This window comes from Monopterus albus, unplaced genomic scaffold, assembly GCF_001952655.1.
Source record: "Monopterus albus unplaced genomic scaffold, M_albus_1.0 scaffold7.1, whole genome shotgun sequence".
In the NCBI taxonomy this organism is placed as follows: Eukaryota; Metazoa; Chordata; class Actinopteri; order Synbranchiformes; family Synbranchidae; genus Monopterus; species Monopterus albus.
The window spans coordinates 880,250-899,102 of NW_018127887.1; the positions used below are offsets into that span (position 1 = coordinate 880,250).

Genomic DNA, 18,853 nt, shown 5'->3' on the forward strand with positions numbered 1-18,853 from the left:
CACTACATACATTTTACAACTGGGCCCTTATCTACAGCTATCTACAGCAGTGCACACATTTCTTATGTTCTTTATCTTTTTTCTTTTTTTTTTTAAATTTACAACAGAGCTGTTTTTCATTAACCTTGACTGTCAGCCAGGCATGTTGGACTAGGAGGTGCATTCACCCCTTGTTTTTCCAACTGTACACAAGTGTACCATCTAACTTCAACTTCAACCGTGGTTGAAGTAATCGCCTTTCTTGTAACAGCAGATTTGGGTAAGTGTTAAAATGACTCAATACTTTGCATGTAAAGTAGAAACAACCATGAAATACATGTTATGTCATAATAGGGTGATAAAATGATATTGGTATTTGAGTGAAGGTGCAAAGTTTAACATAAGATAATGTTTGGAACAGTCATTGCAATCAGTTTATGCTTTAAAAAGTCATTTTATTAGTTGTTGTGTTAAGTTTGTATAAAATACCTACGCAGTCAATTTGTGGCTGATAGCTGTTTGGAACTTTAATGTTAGGGGAACTCTTTCCTTAACATTTGGAACACTAACAGTGCCTATAATTAATATAATATAACTTTGTATTTTATAAGAATTTTATGTTTTTATGTAAGTTTTATTCTATAAAGTAACTGATGCTGACAAATAATGTAGCAGAGTAGAAAGTACAATATTTTCCTTTAAAATGTACACGAAATACTTAAGCAAAGTACAAGTAACTCAAAACTAAAAAAACAAGCATGGAGTATATCCACCACTGTCTGTCATGTTATAGTACTGTAAACATAAAGCATACCAAAAACAGAGTACTCCTTTGTTAACTTGTTTTTGTGTATGTTAAGGTCATCAGTATGAAGATGCCTCATTTGTCTCTGATCACCTTTAGTCTGCTGTTGATTCAACTATCTAGTGCATCTGGTGGCAAAGTCCTTGTGTTTCCATTGGATGGAAGCAATTGGGTAAACATGAAAGTGCTAGCTCAATAGGTCTTTGTGTGTGATGTTGCTAATGTTAAAAATATTGGAAAACTATTGTAATGCAGGGACATTTTTAAATTCCATTAATTCAGATTTTTGAATTCAATGTAAAAAATGACCTCCCTTGCTTTTTGCTTGTGAATCACTGTATAAAAGTACATCTTCAAGTCTATGAAATATTGTCAAACATAACATTTATGGGACTCTGGCATGGAAAAATCTTTTGTAAATGTATGTAACGTGATGAAGGGTAGCAAACAAGCATACATTTGTTTTAAGGGGTTAATTAAAAGTCAAAAAGTTGGGAATCACTGAAGTATCATGCAAATGTATTGAGTTTTCTTTAAAAAAAGATGATAGTTATTGATTAATGAACAACATATTTAGTAACCTACAGTATGTTGAAAATTAGTTTGCTTTACTTGGCCACATTTTCTCTATGTGCTTTATTTAGTTTTTATTTGCTCTATGTTAATGTATACAAGGCTGATAAGGGTGATCCAGGTGGAGGTGAGAAAGTTGGCCCCAGTAACCTTAAACCAGGTGAGAGAGGAAAAAGTTATCAGTCTATTGTTTGGATGGCTGCCAAGACTGAGCAAGACTGATGGTCTTGACAGCAGGCGGGGGGCGGGGGGTCACCAGCCCTTAGTTGTGAAGTTATGTAAATGGGGATTTTATTTTTTTTATGTGTTATGACATGAGGGATATATTTTTATTTTTTAGTAACCTATATTGCCCAATGTAATAATGGCGTATCCCTAAGGTGAGAGAGAAAGGTGGAATGAAGCAAGCCATGGGCAATGAGGAGCTATAGAGAGTATAAAAGGGAAGTCTCAAGCTATGTAGTTGTTCTGCTCCATGGACTGGAAACAGTTGCTGTTGAGGTGTTTTTGATTTTTTCCCCCAATAAATCTTAAACTTTGCAACAGACTGTTTAGACTTTGAGTTAATTTTGACAGCAGATAGAGAACTGTGTGTGTGAGAACTGAACCCTAACCCCACCATGGTTTTTCTACTTTATGGGCAGCTTTCAAAGGAGACAGTACTATTTGCAGGGCAAATGTATGTCCAAAACCCATGGTTTTGCCAGAGCAGAATCATTTCATGGCTCTGTGGCCTTTTGGAAAATGAATTTCTGGACATGTGTGCACCTTACTGACTGGAGGTCACTCTAAAAGTTCCTTGTACGTGTTACAATGACAATAAAGGATTATCTATCTATCTATCTATCTATCTATAGCTCAACAAGTCTTTGTGTGTGATGTTGCTAATGTTATTGGAAAAGTGTTGTAATGCAGTGACATTTTTAAATTCAGTATGAAAAATAACCTTCCTTGCTTTTTGCTTGTGAATCACTGTATAAAAGTACATCTTCAACTCTAGTTGTGGGGAATGTTTCTTTGTAAAAGTCAGTTGGAGTAGCCAGTTCATTGAGCACTTGCACCAAATTCCCATTTGTTACGTTTTGACTTGCAAATAATGTCTGTGTTTTGATTTTAAGGAGAACTCCAACTGTGTTCCATCACCAGGTTTTGCAAACTCACTGTCCAGCTCCTGCATGACTCTCAGAATTTCTAGATTATCTAACCACATCTTGTTATGATGCAAAGTGGAGGCAGTTTCATTTTATTGTAGTTCTGTTTACGCACGCTTTAAATATGTGACATAACATTTATGCCTTAGGCTTGGAACTGGACTTTCCTTTTTTGCTCTGACCAGTCTCACAAGTTTTATAGACTTAAAGTAGATCAAAAAGAGAAGATAGATTAAGGAGCATTTTTACAGCTGAAATTATAATTCTTTACAGTTCATCTTACAAGGAAAACATGCAGATCCTATCAAGGCTGCACAGAGATTAGCCCATCATATCACTGGACCAGGCAGTGTTTTGTATAGTATATGACATACAGGGGGCCTGTCATCAGCAGTCCAACAAACTGTCCTGCTTTATTGTGTTTTGTTTATAACATTCATTTATATTTCAGTTACACATTCCATACAGACTTTGTCATTACTGAGATGCAGGATAGGATCGGCACTAACATTAGTTTGTTTGCAAATAGATGTTCTGAGTAGTTTAATCTTTATTGTATTTATTTTAATGATATTTTGACTACATTTACTTAAAGTGCTTGATAGCCTATAAAACTACAATGAAATTAGCAAAACAATTTAGATATGTGACAGCTATACTAGACAAAGAATAGCTGTGATAAAGTCTGGTGAGACAGTGGATGTGTCTTAGATAAGCTAGTGAATTAGACTACTGTGTGGTTGTAGGTGTAAGGTTGCATTCATCCTGTTAGTTCAAAAAGAAATAGGATTAAAAGTGTGCTTAAAGCCCCAGGTGCTGCTGAAGCCAGGGCTTAGTCAGCCTGAGAAACTGCTTGACCTACGGCACAGCTTGAGGCCTTGTAGGAGCGCTGAATACAGTTAACAGCTGGATGCGTATCATTACCTGAAAAATACTCGTTTCTGATTGGCTGAACATAGTTAAACCCCATCCTAAAAAGCATGTAACCATAGCAACACTAGGCTACCATTAAGATAGCTCAATCAGTCACAACTTAAAAATCTGACTACAAACAATATTCACAGTTGGAATTCGCTGGCAGCCTAAATGATTATAGTAAAAACTTAACCGAGAAAATAACAGCCTCCGTCTTGTCCACTGACGTTTTTCGTCCACTTCGTGAACACGCTTGTCTTCGCGCTCCTCCAAGATCTCGCGGGATTTAAGATTAAACGGGTGGTTAGAAAGGTGGTTCCCTTGTTTCGTCGGGCTGACAGAAGAGAGCTGCGCTGCTCAGGTAGTTACCGGTAGTACTGTAGGCTCCCGCTAGTCAACCTAGCGACACTTCCCTCTCTACGTAACACCACTGGAGAGCGAGGCGGTGCGGATCTCGGCGATTCCTCCCCGCATTATCATATTCCGCTCAGGTCACCTTATCTATCACCTACCGGCATTTTCCTTCTCCCGTCTCCGAAGATGATACCTGGCAAACGAGGAGCTACGTTCATGTCCTTCTCGGTGGCGATATTTGGAGCGATGATGCTGCAGTACGTCTCTTCCCAGAACGGTAGGGAATGAGTTCCCCTTATGGAAAAACAAGAAGCTAAACCCACATCAATGCAAAAATACGGTTTTATAGATGGATGTCGCCTGAATGTCAAACACTGGGGTATATTTCAATCAATGAACACGTTTCTGTTATTAAGAGCACGAATCTGTCCTGCAGCCAAGTCTCATTAGATAATCCCTTAACACTGCACTAGAAGACACAAATATCATCGAAGGAAGTAGGTGTTTGGCTTTGCAGGCGATTGAAATGAAGGGTCAATAAATCATTTATAGATTACAATCTGTATTCGTTAGGCTGAAGCGGGCCACACGGAGGCCTGTGCGGAGTCCCTAGAATGTCATTTGAAGTGTGGAGCTGAATACAGAGTCGAAATATGAGCCGTTCAGCCAGCAAGGATAAGTCCTACTCATTAGGCTGTGAACTGCAAAATGTGGTTATGGGGACACACTGAAGTTCAAAATCTGGCAGGTCTGTGCTTTCCTGATTAGAACACACACACAGTGACACGATCCTCATGCTGTCACGGTTGGCTCTGCTGAGATATGTAATTATATGATTCAGGAATCCCGCATTTATTAGCTAGCAGTATCACAGACTCCTCAGCAGGGTGAGATCATCTGTGCCTCACTCCAGGTCTTTGTGACACAGCATAACATGCATGTAGGCCTAATTAGCTGTATGACCACATAGCATCAGTCCAGTTTTGCTGCATGCAGCTATTTTTAGAGTAGAGATGCTGCACTGGGAACCATGGCTTTAATGTCCTATTGCAACAGTGAATAAGTTAAGTCTGAGTTGTACTGCACTGCAGAATGGCATTGATTTCTTAGTGCAGTTCTACTTGTCCAAATGACCCTTTGCTCATAAATCTCATCCCCACCGTCAGATTAGGGCAGCATCACCCCGTGTCAGATGTGTAGTGTGCAGTGCGGTTTGTATCCTTTTGCAGATACTGTGAGAATGAGTGTGAATTTATTCAGCTTTGGCCTTCCCTGGGGGTGACCATGTGTAGGAATGCATCACACATCTCCTCCTATAATCGACTGCACACCCACTCGTAACATCTCTTCCTCACTTAGTGCACCAGTGAAAGTAGCTCCAAATGCTGATTAAATGTAAAGGCACTTGATGTGACGGGTGGCCAGAAAGGATGATCTTTTCTTATATTCTATACTGGCATTTAGTTTCCAGAGAGGCTGGATGCTCCAGATGCTCATGGTACTGTAGGAATATTATTAGTATGTATTATTGCATTATGGTTTTCTGTCATGCTAAACACATCACAGAAATCATTTATATCTGCTAATGGTGGTTTATACAGTATGTGAAGCTGTTTCCGCTAAGGTTCACCTAAGGATGTGCGCTTTATCTCACGGAGAATGGCTTTTACCAGAAAAGGCTGTTTAATAGTATCAGTCCAACCAGTCTTTTGGTTCTCACACTGCAAATAGGTCGAAGGAAGGTCTCAATTAATGAATTGCAGAGGAGGATTTTGTTGTGCTTTAGTAATGACTAAAGAGCAGTGAGGATTTGAGATTTGTCGAGACACATCAGTACACAAAACCAGAGTGTAGTTATCCTGACAAATAGCCTCACATAAATTATTCACCTTACATTTGTAGAGAAAAGATTTAGAGTTAAGGTGTTTCATTTTTGATTTAAACATTAACCGGATTCACTCATAAAGAATGAGAAAGTATTATGCACTCAGTTCAACATTTGAACTTAATTAGTGCAGTAAAATGGGAAAAATGCAAATTATAAAGGTTTTTATCACACTTTTAGTGAAATGTGCGGCAAATTTTCAAAAATATTGCTAATCCTGTGCACATCTTAAATCTAAGTCCTATCTGTGTAATTTGAAGTAGGCCTACAAATATTGACTCTTTCCATTAGACATTAATTTGATGATTAGTTCTCAGTTGGGTGATTCATTGTCTGGCCAACACATCAACCAGAAATTTGCATCCATTTAAACTCCAAGTCAGTCACCAGTAATATTAAAAAATGGAGGGATATGTTTGCTGAGTACAAACCTGGTGGGTGCCTCAGATCTGCAGGGACTGGTCGGCTACTGGTGCCCATAGAACCTTTTTGCCATTATGCTGCCCACGATGGAACCAGCTCCTCTTAGAACTTAGATTTACCTGCTGTTTTTAAAACAAAGCTAAAGACTGCTTAATGAACGGCTTTTCTGCATTCTAATATTTTAGTGTTGACAGTATGTAAAGCACTTTGAATGGCACTTGTGTATGAAAATGTGCTGTACAAATAAACTCGCCTTGTCTTTTCTGTGCCTTTAATCATTAGCAGCTGACAGGATGTAGCTGAAAGGTAGATTGTGATTGATACCCACCAACACATCAAAGTGTCTGACTGCAGGGAAATACTACGTAACCATGCCTATAAATGATGACACAATGATGAAAAGATTTTTTTTCTAGCATTTAAAAGACTTATAGAAGTATTAGTGATGGCTTTGAAGGAGTTTAATAAAAGAAATGAAGTGTATTTAATATAAAGAAATCCCTGAGGTGTTCCTGAGATAAGAATGGGATAGACATGAGGTCACGGTGACCTTGACCTTTGACCATCAAAGTTTACCTATGTCATCATTGAGTCCATGTGATGAAATCCCATCAAGGTGTTCCTGAGATATCACGTTCACGAGAACAGGACTGATGGACACCGGTTGCTGTGAAGGATTAGGAACATGCAAATAATTAAAAATGAATGAGGATGATCACAAGTGGTCATGTAATAAAAATGAAGATGTTCCTAGTGGCAGCGATTAGTCGAAAACATTCATTAGTCGATCGAAAGAAAATCTTGCAACAGTTTTGATGGTCTTGAACTGAACACCTTTGGGTTTTGGACTCGTGGCCAGACAAAATGAGATGTCGGTGTGTAGGTTGTCTGTTTGCTGATGTCACCTTAGGATACAAAAACAGGCGTTTGCCTCTGTTTTCTGATATTCTATACCATCCATTATCTATTCTGCTTACCCTGAACAGGGTCACGGGGGAGGTGGAGCTAATTCCTGATATTATATACCATATGATTAATTGGTTAATAGAGGAAATAATCCACCAATGAATTGTTAATGAAAATAACTGTCATTCGCATCTCTGGCTCTATCACACATGAGACACACGTAAGCCAAAACTAAACCCACATCAGCTTGACATAAGCGGTGCTACTGACTCAGACCCTCTGGCACATCCAGACTATCTGAGGTGGTGGGATTTGTCTCTCAGCAGTTCTGTGTTAAGAGCTGAGGTGTTGGTTTTAGTTTTCAAGCCCAGTCATGTCATCTGTATGTACCTACAGTACGTGGACAGGCTTTGATGAACTGTAGTACTGTGATGTAAGCGTGTAACTGCCTGTCTCGTGGTGATCTGGCTGTTCGGCTGTCTCTTCCTACTTTGTATCTGTAGAGCGCTTCTATGGAAACAGAGGGGGGTCTATCGCCGTGCGCCCACATGCCCCCTGAGATCTATAGCTGCAGTTTCTATAAATTTCCATCTCTGTTTGCATCGTGTCCTCAGACCATGCTGATGACTACAGCCCGCCATCCTCCTCCTCCTCTTGGAGCAGCCACGATCAAATGTTCCTTTTTATTGCATTTGCTTCTGAGGGAGACATTTTAATCCAGTAAAATTAGCAGCACAGCCCAGTGTCTGCGTCTACATTATTGAATAAGCGTACAAACACGTTTTTCTGTGTACTAATGATGTTTTCATTACACAGACAACAAGGCGTACTGAAAATAATGACAATGTCACTTGGAGGACTTTTTGGATGTGAGTGCTGTGGCGGCCAGGCATAAATTTATATGATGTCATTAACTGAACAAAACCAAGTGAGAGCAGCCTTGCAGGGACATCCCAGCAGAATTGAACTAAAGCTTCCCAGAAATAGCAGTAATAATATTGGCTTAGGCAGATCTGAGGTCCTTTCTCTCTCTCTCTCTCTCTCTCTCTCTCTTTTCAATACAAAATATTGATTTGAACCTTGTTGACAGTTTGATGTTGATGTTTGATTAGGATTTAGTTTTGTGTATATAAGAGCTTGAACCGACTGACAGAAAATTAATCTGCAACAACACTGATCACTGATTAACGGTTTGAGTCATTTCTTTAAACAAAAATATATTTAAGCAATAATGATGTCAATTTTTTCAGTTTGAATTAGAGCTGTAAGGGTTAGTTGGTTAATCGATAAGTTGATCAGCAGCAAATTAATCAGCAAGCAAAAATACCCGATGTTTTCTGGTTTTACCTTTTCAAATATTTTCTTATATGCCATATGTGAGAATAAATAAAAAAATATTTTGAGAAACTAAATGCAAATGTGTATTATTTTCTTTGTTTTTGATTAACAAATAATGAAAATAATATAAAACTATGTCAACTTGGGCTCTGGCGAACTGTGATAATTTACTATTTTCAGGCAATTTATGCAATTAACTGAGAAAATAAGTAACAGATGAACTGATGATGAAAGTAGGCCTAAATATTAATTGCAGCCCACCTGTATTTTCTGTTTTTTTTCTTTTAATCTCTTTTTGATTTTTTTTCCACATTATTTTTTTCTTTGGCTTTTTCTGGTTCCCTTTTAATTTACCCAGTTATTTTCTTGTCTTTCCACCCTATACCTGTTTTCTTTTTTGGGGCTGATCATTGGACTTGGTGCCCCATCCCCCAAACCTCCACCAGCGGGATTTGTGAAATCCCCTCTCTCTGAGACTAAGCTCACGGGCGACACCTTTGAGCTGTACTGTGACGTGATTGGAAACCCCACCCCAGAAATCCAGTGGTGGTACTCTGAGATCAACCGAGCCGATTCCTTCAGGCAGCTGTGGGACGGCGCCCGTAAGCGGCGAGTGTCCATCAGCACGGCCTATGGCACCAACACCGTGAGCGTGTTGGCTGTCTCTCGTCTCGCTCTGGATGATGCTGGGACCTATGAGTGCAGAGCCAGCAATGACCCACGACGTAATGACCTGCACCAAAATCCACCCACTACCTGGATCCGTGCTCAGGCAACTATAACGGTGCTGCAGAGTGAGTGGTCAGTGTAGAAGAAACGTCCCCCTCCCTACCAGCAGCCAAATTCAGCAGCTCATGTGTGATTCAGCCTTCCTCAGACCTCTCCAGAGGACTGCTAGCTTCCTCCGTAGGTGCCATCCTCCCCTACAGCTCTGAAAAATCTATCCTCATTATCTGTTCCCATCAGAGCTGACTAATGTTTTGCATTGTGCTCATCCCTTAGTTCAATACATCCTCCAGCTTACAGCCTTTCTCCCCTCTTCATTTGTAAATTCAGTGTCATTTTGCTGAATTTAAGTTTCTTGATTATTATTTCTGTTGTATACCTGTTTTAGTTCCGTTTTTAAAAACCTATGGGTACTGAACTTGGGTTTTGAATCTCAGTCCTTTTTTGGTACTGAACACAAAGTGCTGCCATCAAATGCCTGATCATATTAGTGTTCTTGTTTACTTTGATCCAACAGTTCCATATTTAGAATCAAAATGTGGCCAATTTTAGACATTGTAGGCAAAGTCTCTGTGCAGCTGATGGTGTTTGGTTTACACATGTGCCAGTTCTGAGGTTTGATGCCTTTAAAAAGATTTTGTACAAAACATGGTTATGTTCCTCGCAGTAAGGTATCATAAAACATCATTTGATATTGTGCACATCTCAAGTATTGGGTTGGTGCTAGTTTAAAAATGTATTACTGTACTAAACTGAACTGTATATACAGTATGAGCTGGCCTTAATTAGTGTTTCTGCTTGTGCGTGCTCAGTGTTCACCAGCGTCTATGTGTACAAACAAGATGTAGATAATCAGGATTAGGCAGAATACAAACTCTCCAATTAAGGTCATCATTACTTAAAAGCTGATTCAGTTGAGGATTTTCCACAGGTTGCATTTGAAACATGGCCATCAGCTTGAATTAATTCAGCTTTGTTTGTACTGGACCAGATTATTTTTTGATTCTGCATTGTTACTGGACTCTATGAGGATTTGGGAAATGCATTAAGAATTTGGGCAAGTGTTATGAAACAGCGTTACAGGGTTAAAACGGTCAGCAACGGTCTGGTACCATTCCTCTCACTTTGTAGCTCTTTTCCTAATCTATCCATATATAAAGTGGTTGTCTGAACCCTTTGTGTGTTGATTGCCAACACACCCTCACCCATGAGCCCTAGCTGTTGTAGCTGATCATTGCCTCTCTTACAGAGCCACTGATCACCACCTCTGATCATGCCACGCTTCCAGTGGAAGGCGACTCTCTCACGCTGCAGTGCAACTTGACCAGTGTCAACGGTGTCTACAAGGAGAGCTACTGGATGAAGAATGGGGAGGAGATCCCCAAATCACGCAGCCAGAACAAGAACACTGAGTACAGGTAGGAGTCCTGGCAAAATCTCATGCACCTTTTGTGTGTGAGTGCTAAACACAGACTTCAACAGCCTGCTGTAGGTTCACATCAGGTGTGTTTCTGTTCTGCAGGCTGGACAGACCAAGAGGAGACGACGCTGGATTGTACATGTGTGTCTACCTCTTTGAAATGGCTCCTCCAGCCAATGCCACCATCGAAGTTAAATGTAGGTGTTGATTTGTGAGGTACATGCATCTTTGACAGTTTCAAGGCCACTTTGAGATGCCACAGTAAAAATGGCCTGAATAGCATTGAGCACTAGCAGCCCTGTCATGTGTCGACCCGTGATTTCAAACAGCTCTGCTGGCTGCTTGGAGAAGTCCGGCGCCCTCGACACCTCCGTCTAACCAATGTCCGGCTCAGTTGCAGCAGATGGTGTCTTGTTTGTCTGATGGCAAGGGATTATGTCTCCGTGGTCAAATCTGGTCTTTTCTGCTGTCACACACAGAAATGCATTGCTATGGAAGCCAGTTTGATTTTGGGATAGTTTACTTGGTTTTATGGGGCATTTATTCATCCAGGGAGAGAAATGATTTACATCAAGGAATATTTATAATATGTATATATAGAATACACTGAATGATACAAACAGTTTCATGTTACTTTGGATGAAATGCTCCTGATAAATTAGATAAATATAGTGAATGAATGATTTTGTTCACACGTAAGTTTTTCCATGTCTCCTAATGTAAATTCTCCTGGTCATAAAAGATTTAATGGTAATTACCATTATTTAGTAGATGTAAATGTGGATGTGTAATCTACTCTTTTATTGGGAGTTTCATTATTTTATATATTCTATGCATTTCTTTTTATCACATACAGCTGCCAATTAAATTTTCTGTTATCTCCCTAACTCAGGAAAGTGCTTTGTACATCTTACTTAAAAGGGACTCTGATAAAAAATAATCATGATCTGACCATTGTAAAACACCTGAAAAGTTTCATTTATCAGGGCAGTTGTCTTCTATAAACACCATGTACTTACCTGATATTTAAAAAGTAATTTTATTAGTTTCTACTTGACAATGGAAAGAGAGAGCACAAATTATCAACCGAATACTGTGCTCGCAGTATAACATTTTACCTCTGTGAGTGTTTTGAATGGAATGTAACAGTGGCTCTTTGATATTTTCTTGTTTTAGCTGCTCCTGAGATTACAGGCCACAAGCGTAGTGAGAATAAGAATGAAGGCCAGCGTGCTTTACTCTACTGTAAGTCTGTGGGCTATCCTTACCCTGTCTGGACCTGGCGCAAGTTTGACAATGGCTTTTTTAGGGTACGTGTTATATACACTATACCAATAGATTTTCCTAAATACTGCTTTAATTTGTTTACATGAGTTGCATTAACATCGAGATGCACAGAGAGGTTTCATTCAGTTTTGTGGAGTCTGAACCAACAAAACTGTTGTGTTTATTGTTAAATATTGGGGAAAATATTCATTTTGATTTTCCAGAGTCAAACGATGTGTCTTCAGATGTCTTGTTTTTTTCCAACCAACACATCCAAAGTCAGTTCATTATCATGTATGATAAAGAAAAGGATCAATTCCTCACATTAGAGAAGGTAGAACCAGAAAATGTTTATTCTAAATAGCTGCTGGTTAATTTTCTATGAGTTAATTGACTAAAGGTTGCAGCTCTTTTCTACTGAATGGCTTAATGAGTATGAAAAAGTGTGTTGAACTCAGGTTTTTTCAAGAATATACCCCCCCCACCCCCCACCCCACCCAACAGGGGAGCAAAGAAAGCTCTTCTTCAGGCACTTTATTAAAAGTGCATGTTACTCACTTTGTTAGTTTTTCCTTTGATTTGTCACCATTCACCTAAAATAAAAGAGACTCTGTCTGTCTCCCTCAATAGGAAATTGACAACACAACTGGACGTTTCTTCATCAACAGCAGAGACAATTACACTGAGCTCCAGATTTTCAGCCTGGACATTAGTTTAGATCCGGGCGAGTACCACTGCAACGCCACCAATATAATTGGCAGCCGTGACGAGAGCTCTCTGCTGAGGGTTCGCAGCCACTTGGCCCCCTTATGGCCTCTCCTGGGAGTTCTGGCCGAAATCATCATCCTGATCGTCATTATTGTTGTTTATGAGAAGCGTAAGAAGCCAGACGATCTACAAGACGGTGAGTCTCCAGCGATGGTGCTTAGGAGTGTTTTATTATTTAGCTGTTTTCAAAAATGCCTGAGGAGAAACTGATTTTATTAGGCAGTCTTGACATGGATTTCTCCTGTGAATTCTTTTGCGTCCCAAAACTTAGAGAATGGGTGCTGGGTGAGGCGGCTGTGGAAGGCGTCACGTTTTGATTTCAGTGTCTCTGGTGACGTTACTCCTCGATCACAGACACTCACAGAGTCACCTGATACTGTGCTGTGCCTGCATTCAATAATTTAGTCTGCTGAGGTTAACCCAATAGGCAGACACTGTTGCAGAGGACACACATTGTCAGGATGATTCCATGCATTTAATATTAATGAGAAATATGATACTGCAGTGTAATTGAGGTGGACAGTCTCAAGTATTTTTGGCTTTCCTGGGACCTTGTGCTGTTCCCCCAGCTTAACCACAAGACATGATTTATACCAGCCTGCATATGCCATCCTGGGATTTTCTACTACTACTGAGTACTTCATTTTCAAGAGACTAGCCTTATAATAAATTATGCACTAATGGTATTTGGGTGACCTTTTCCTTTGAAACTGAATTTTGGTGCTGTCGTATGCAACATGCGGTGAATGACGTGAGCTCTCCCGGTGACACTTTCAATCTCTGCACAGGAATATTACGGTTCACCACATGCTCAGAAATGGACAGTTGTAGAATTCATAGTGCTTAAGTCACCTTGAGAATCCTCACAGCCTTTGTGAAATAGATGGAGATCTGAAATGTTAATAATTCACATTTTCCTTTCCTTTCTTGAAATTTGCTTTGGCTGATGAATATTTTAATAGATTGTTGTAATATCTCTCATCCACTCCTTTCCCCAAATTGCATATCCTAAACCATGTTTGTGGTAAGTGTGAGACTTTGCATGCTTCATGAATTTCAGTCAGCATTCAGCCTCATCTTCGTGCAGTTCACAGCACAGTGCACAGTTCTTTGTAGCTTCCTCTGTTTAACATAAGTGTTGAGTGCAGTTTTCAAGATTTTTTGTTTTTAAGAAACAGTAATTTCATATTTCTGCATCAAGCCCATAATTAGCACAGCAGTGAAATGGCATGCAAAGAGTGAAGAACTGAGAATATTGTCTTCATTATTACTGTAGCTACAGTAGAGAGCTGATATTGATGGAGCTGCTTCTCACTAATCTCTCTGAGTGACCGGCTGTTCTTTGTGAGCATTTCTTGACTGTGCATGACAACAGTATTCAAATTTAGAATTTTGCTCGTATGTAATAGTTCGTACCTGCTCATGCGTTTTAATGTGACGTGCTGCATTTGAATGGCATTCTGTGTGTTTGTGAGTGACCTTATGAGGTGGTTTTCTTGCAGCATGACGGCCTATGGTTTACTATTTGGTTTCTTCATCTAGGCTGTGTGTTCATTGCATAGCACAGTCTGCACATACAGTATAGCTGAAACCTAGAAATCCTCAAAAACCTCAGGGCCAAGTGCACTGTGTGCTAGCCACAGCTACTCTTTCATCTTTCTGTTTAACCAAAAAAAAGTCATCTCATAAACGTGTACAGCTTCCTTGCGATTATTTTGTTTGTGGTCTTCATTTCTCCATATTTTTCCTTGTTGCCTCAGACGATGACCCAGCTGGACCAGTGTGAGTATAATCATTTTACTTTTACTACCTTGTCTCTGCTTAGCTTGGTACAGTGATGTGTTTTTGTTGTAGCTTAGCATCATGCACAATGTATTATTTTGACCCGGTACACCACAGATCTGGATCCCAAATAACTTGGAGCATCATGTCATGGTGCTTTGCTGCATTCTGAGAAAACAGAAATATTTGAATCTTTATCAAGGGCACTTTTGTTGTCATTGAAGACTTCTCATTTAATTATCCTGATTAGAAAGGCCATGATGCTCCAAGACTTAAAAAGGCACCATTTGACTTTAAATACCTCTGTTTGGCATTTATATGCAAATATAAACATTTAATAAACGAGTATTAACTCAACATGTGTCAACAATTATAACTCTTTCTGTGGACACCCATAAGTGTATAAACTGATCCCGAATGACATAATAATGTTATACAATATGCCTCACTAGGATGCCATCATTTTTGACAAATAAACTTTAATAAACACTAAAAATGTCCTTAACTGCACTATGTGTGTTGAGGCTTATAAATGCTAAATAGAGACACTTAAAGTAAAATGTTACCTTTAAAAGGTAAAAAAATAACATAAGAATAGTTTAACAGCTGTGCCTGCATTCAGGTCAGTGAAAAGTAGAATTTGTTTTCATGTGATCAGCAGTTTGTTGTGATGCAGCTAAGTATTTTAATAGCATATTAAAGGGGTATTCTGCTAATAAGTCTCAGGCTCATTTCAGAGCAATAGGGAATATTAGAATCTAAGCCTTTTCACAGGCCAAGTGGGTGAAATTAGTGGAATGTCCCTTTAATCCACTATTTTTTTTTGTTTTTCTAAATTGAATTATTTTATGTGTTTATAAAATTTGATGCTAGATTCTCATCACAAATGGCAGACGCTAAAAATACGACTTAAATGAGTTTGTTCTTCTGATCAGCCACCAAATGTATCTAATTTATAGGAGGTGAAACAGAAAAGCAAAGCTTTCGTGTCTTTATTTAATAAATGACTACAGTGATTATTAGAATTTACAAACCATGTTCTATTACTCTTGTGACTACAGTTTCTGTTTTAGCACTTATATACACATTTTTCATTTCAAGTGTGAACTGACTGCGCCATTTGCTTCCTGCTTAAGGAAAACCAATTCAACCAACAACCACAAAGACAAGAACCTCCGCCAGAGGAATACAAACTGAGCGGCCTGTCTGAGTAAGTATTAAATCAACAAGAGGAAGCCTGATGATAAATGTATAATATAAGCCTGTGGCCACAAATCACAAAGGTGTGACCTACAGTACAATAAGCAATAATCACTCAGCCCTTGTAAACCAAAATAAGACTGGACTCACAAGTAGAACTTTTTCTTTATTTGCAGGTTTCATTACACATTTATTGACCATATGAAGGTAAACAGGAAGGGAGCTATACCAGTTGTTGAAAGGATGTATCAGCCATTGAAAGTACGGCTGTGGAAGAATTAAATGAGGCATGCCTTATGATTTTACTGTGTGTGGGTGTGAGATCAGGATGTACTCAAACCACTATAGAATTAACATTATAACCATTGTTGCTGCATGCAGTTGTTGTCTATGATTTGATCCCTTTTATTCGCTAGGTTTTACGACTTCTAAAGTAATGCATGCAAGATGTTGACTTTCTGTTTGATACAGAAATGACTTTGTGTTCTTTTCTCCGAGAGTGGCTTCATGTAGATACTCTGTACTGTGTGTTCTAGAGGAAAAACAATACTCAGCAATGTAAAAGAAAATGCCACTGTAATCTGGTATGACAGTTTTGTACAGTTTTATCACCCGCTGCATACCATTTTCTAGGTTTTATCATTTTATCAGACAATATCTTTTACATTTTAAGGGCTTTGCAGTGTCCCTCTAAATTTGGCTAAGGTTTACTTTACTGTATGTATGTACTTTATGTATTAAATCACTAGATATTTATCAGATCACCATTAACATAAAGGCTATTCATATTGTATGAAGCACCTAAATGTTAGGAATAATGAAATGACTATAAATATACTTTAGGAACTCTGTACTCATCATTCTATCATAGTATTTTATAATTATGTGTGTTGTACAGCATGGCTATTATCCTATGCAATTATTATCCATATCACTATATTGAAAATCATTACAGCTTTTGATTTTTCTGTGACAAAGCTTTAAACTAGTAGGATCACATTAGAGCATCGATGGCAAACTACACAGCTGGATGAATTCTCTACAGTTGACGTGGGAGGCGGCGAAGAAAACCCCACATCAGGACTGACATGTGAAGCAATTCCAAGATCCGCAGTCATTTTTAAGAATAAATATCTCGAAAAAGAAATCGTGTCCGAGTTGGTTTCTGTCCGCAACACTATAGATGCTCATTAGTCCCAACAGCGCCATCTAGTGAGAGCTCGAGTGACTCACAGTAGAACATGATGATGAACTGTAAGCACCAGGGGACCAATAACCAACAAACCTTGAGTAAAAATCTGCACTTGGTACACAAATGTGTCTTATGTGTCAAATTTTGTCAGTTGGAAAACTTTGATTAACACTCATAATTCTTATGTATGCAGAGAAACACAATTTACTATTTGTGTTTAGAATTTACTTTTTCTTCTTGCCATTGTTTGTGATGTCCACACTCCAGATTCGATGTGAAAAAAGGTTAACTCGGAAAGTTCCTAGATTCAAACATTACATGATTTTATGCCAAAAACATGAATTACAATCATTTTATTTCAAAATTCCCCACTATTCATCAGTATGTTCTTCTCATTGTGGGGAAAGATTTCAACTAGTATTTGGACAATAGTGAAATACAGTTTGCAGAATTATGTATTTCATGCATATGTTCACAGATGTGTTTCAGATATTCAGCGTAGCCTCACTGATATAATTTGGGTGGACAAACAAATAGAAATGGCTGTCAGTATAAGTCAGTATGGTTCAACAGCATCACAGTCTCCAGCTGAGCACCGTGACCTCAGTGTTGAGATTTGTCTCAAACATGCTTCTCCTCTTTTAAAAGGTGTGGGAAAAGTAAACACCTGTTCATATAATGCAGTTCAGCACCCCTGCAAACTACTTGGTAACCTGAGTTAATATACACAGTCAAATGAAATTAAAGGAATAATTTACTGTTGAGCCGTTGTATTGGATTGCATTAGATTTTACTGGTGTATTTAATTAAGTGGCCACTGTGTGATTTTTCTCCTGTTATCCATGAACAGCAGTGGGCAGCATTTTCAACACATTACGGTGGAAATTGGACAAGGTGCTATTTTACTGTGCCTGTAGTCTGGTGGCACCAGTGGCCATGTCTTGTTGCATCATTTCCATAACTACTGTATTAACAGATCAGCTGGAAGAAGTGTGGGTTTTTTTTTACCTTTTAAAAATGAATCTGTTAATTGTCTGGACCCGATTCACATGACGTAATGCTGTGTCCCAGATGAATATGTATGTGGTGATAAAACCGATCCAGTTCTAGAGAAAAGAGATATCAGTGACTTTGAACCCTGAGGGGGGAAAAAGACCTTGCTGTTTATGTGGATTAATGTCTTATTCAGGCAGTGAGACTTCAGGTTAAGTTTAAATCAGAATGATAGACAACTTCTTAAACATTGGAACTGAATAAACCAATTAAAACAGGCTTTTTGTGATACCTATAGCAAAACCAACGGCTCTTGAGATTAGTGCCATAGCACCATATAAATGTTCTGTGGTCTAGTGATCTATGTTTAGGTGTGTAGCATTTGATGGCAGTACCTGTTGTGATACACATTGCTGAAATTGCATGTTGTAAGAGTTAGACCTTTCTTTGTAACAGAAAAAAAAAATCTGTTTTATAATATGTGCCAACATACAGACCAGTGAATGTTTTCTGTTGGATGTTATCCAGTGAGGGTGATAGAATCATTTGATCTTCAGCTAATAAATTACACACATAAAGTCAGCATGTTTTTACCAATAACGAGCATAGAGCTCAATCTACAAGGTTTTGTGGCCTGGAAAATGTAGATAGGGATGACTGGAGTAAGGCACAGAGTGTAAAACCCTCCTCTGGGCTGTTCCTGGTAAGGAGACGCCAAGTTTAAAGTGCAGGCGCCAAGACGCAGATGTAAATAACAAGCAGTGGCTAATAAAACCTGTATCATACTGGTGAGAAATCTTACAGTAGATATCGTAGCCTTTTAGGGGTGATAATGGGCTGTCATGCTAAGATATTTGTTTGTTGTAAGCTGTTGTTTTTAAAACGATTTTGCAGCTTATTTGAGTGAATTATTAACATGTAAAGTATTTGTTCATTTATTGACTTATTAATTTTACATGTGCTTAGATTGCAACATAAATTGTTTGCAGAAAATACACAACATATCATTGTTTGCAGACCCGTCGGCAAACATTTGCGCAATGATGTACGCGTTGCATTCTCTGACATCTAGGAGGCTAAACTATCAACTCCAAGGCTGGACTGACTGGGCTGACTGGGCTGACTGGGTTGAGTCTGCGGGGTGAGCGCACGTGCCATCGTGGCTCCTATGGCAATC

General features: G+C 38.9%; 1 protein-coding gene across 2 annotated transcripts; it reads left to right on the forward strand.

Moving 5' to 3' along the window:
- The first annotated feature begins 3,702 nt into the window (after positions 1 to 3,702).
- Positions 3,703 to 16,638, forward strand: LOC109974827 (neuroplastin-like). 2 transcript variants are annotated; one of them, XM_020625234.1, is made up of 8 exons: positions 3,703 to 4,054; positions 10,305 to 10,473; positions 10,578 to 10,672; positions 11,652 to 11,785; positions 12,372 to 12,645; positions 14,270 to 14,291; positions 15,428 to 15,501; positions 15,668 to 16,638. In XM_020625234.1, exons 1-7 carry the CDS (start codon positions 3,964 to 3,966, stop codon positions 15,486 to 15,488), a joined length of 846 nt encoding a protein of 281 aa, XP_020480890.1. In that variant the 5' UTR covers positions 3,703 to 3,963; the 3' UTR covers positions 15,489 to 15,501; positions 15,668 to 16,638. The 2 variants fall into 2 exon arrangements, with proteins under 2 accessions (XP_020480890.1, XP_020480897.1); XM_020625241.1 differs by having other exon boundaries at positions 3,705 to 4,054; positions 14,282 to 14,291.
- The last annotated feature ends 2,215 nt before the right edge of the window (positions 16,639 to 18,853 follow it).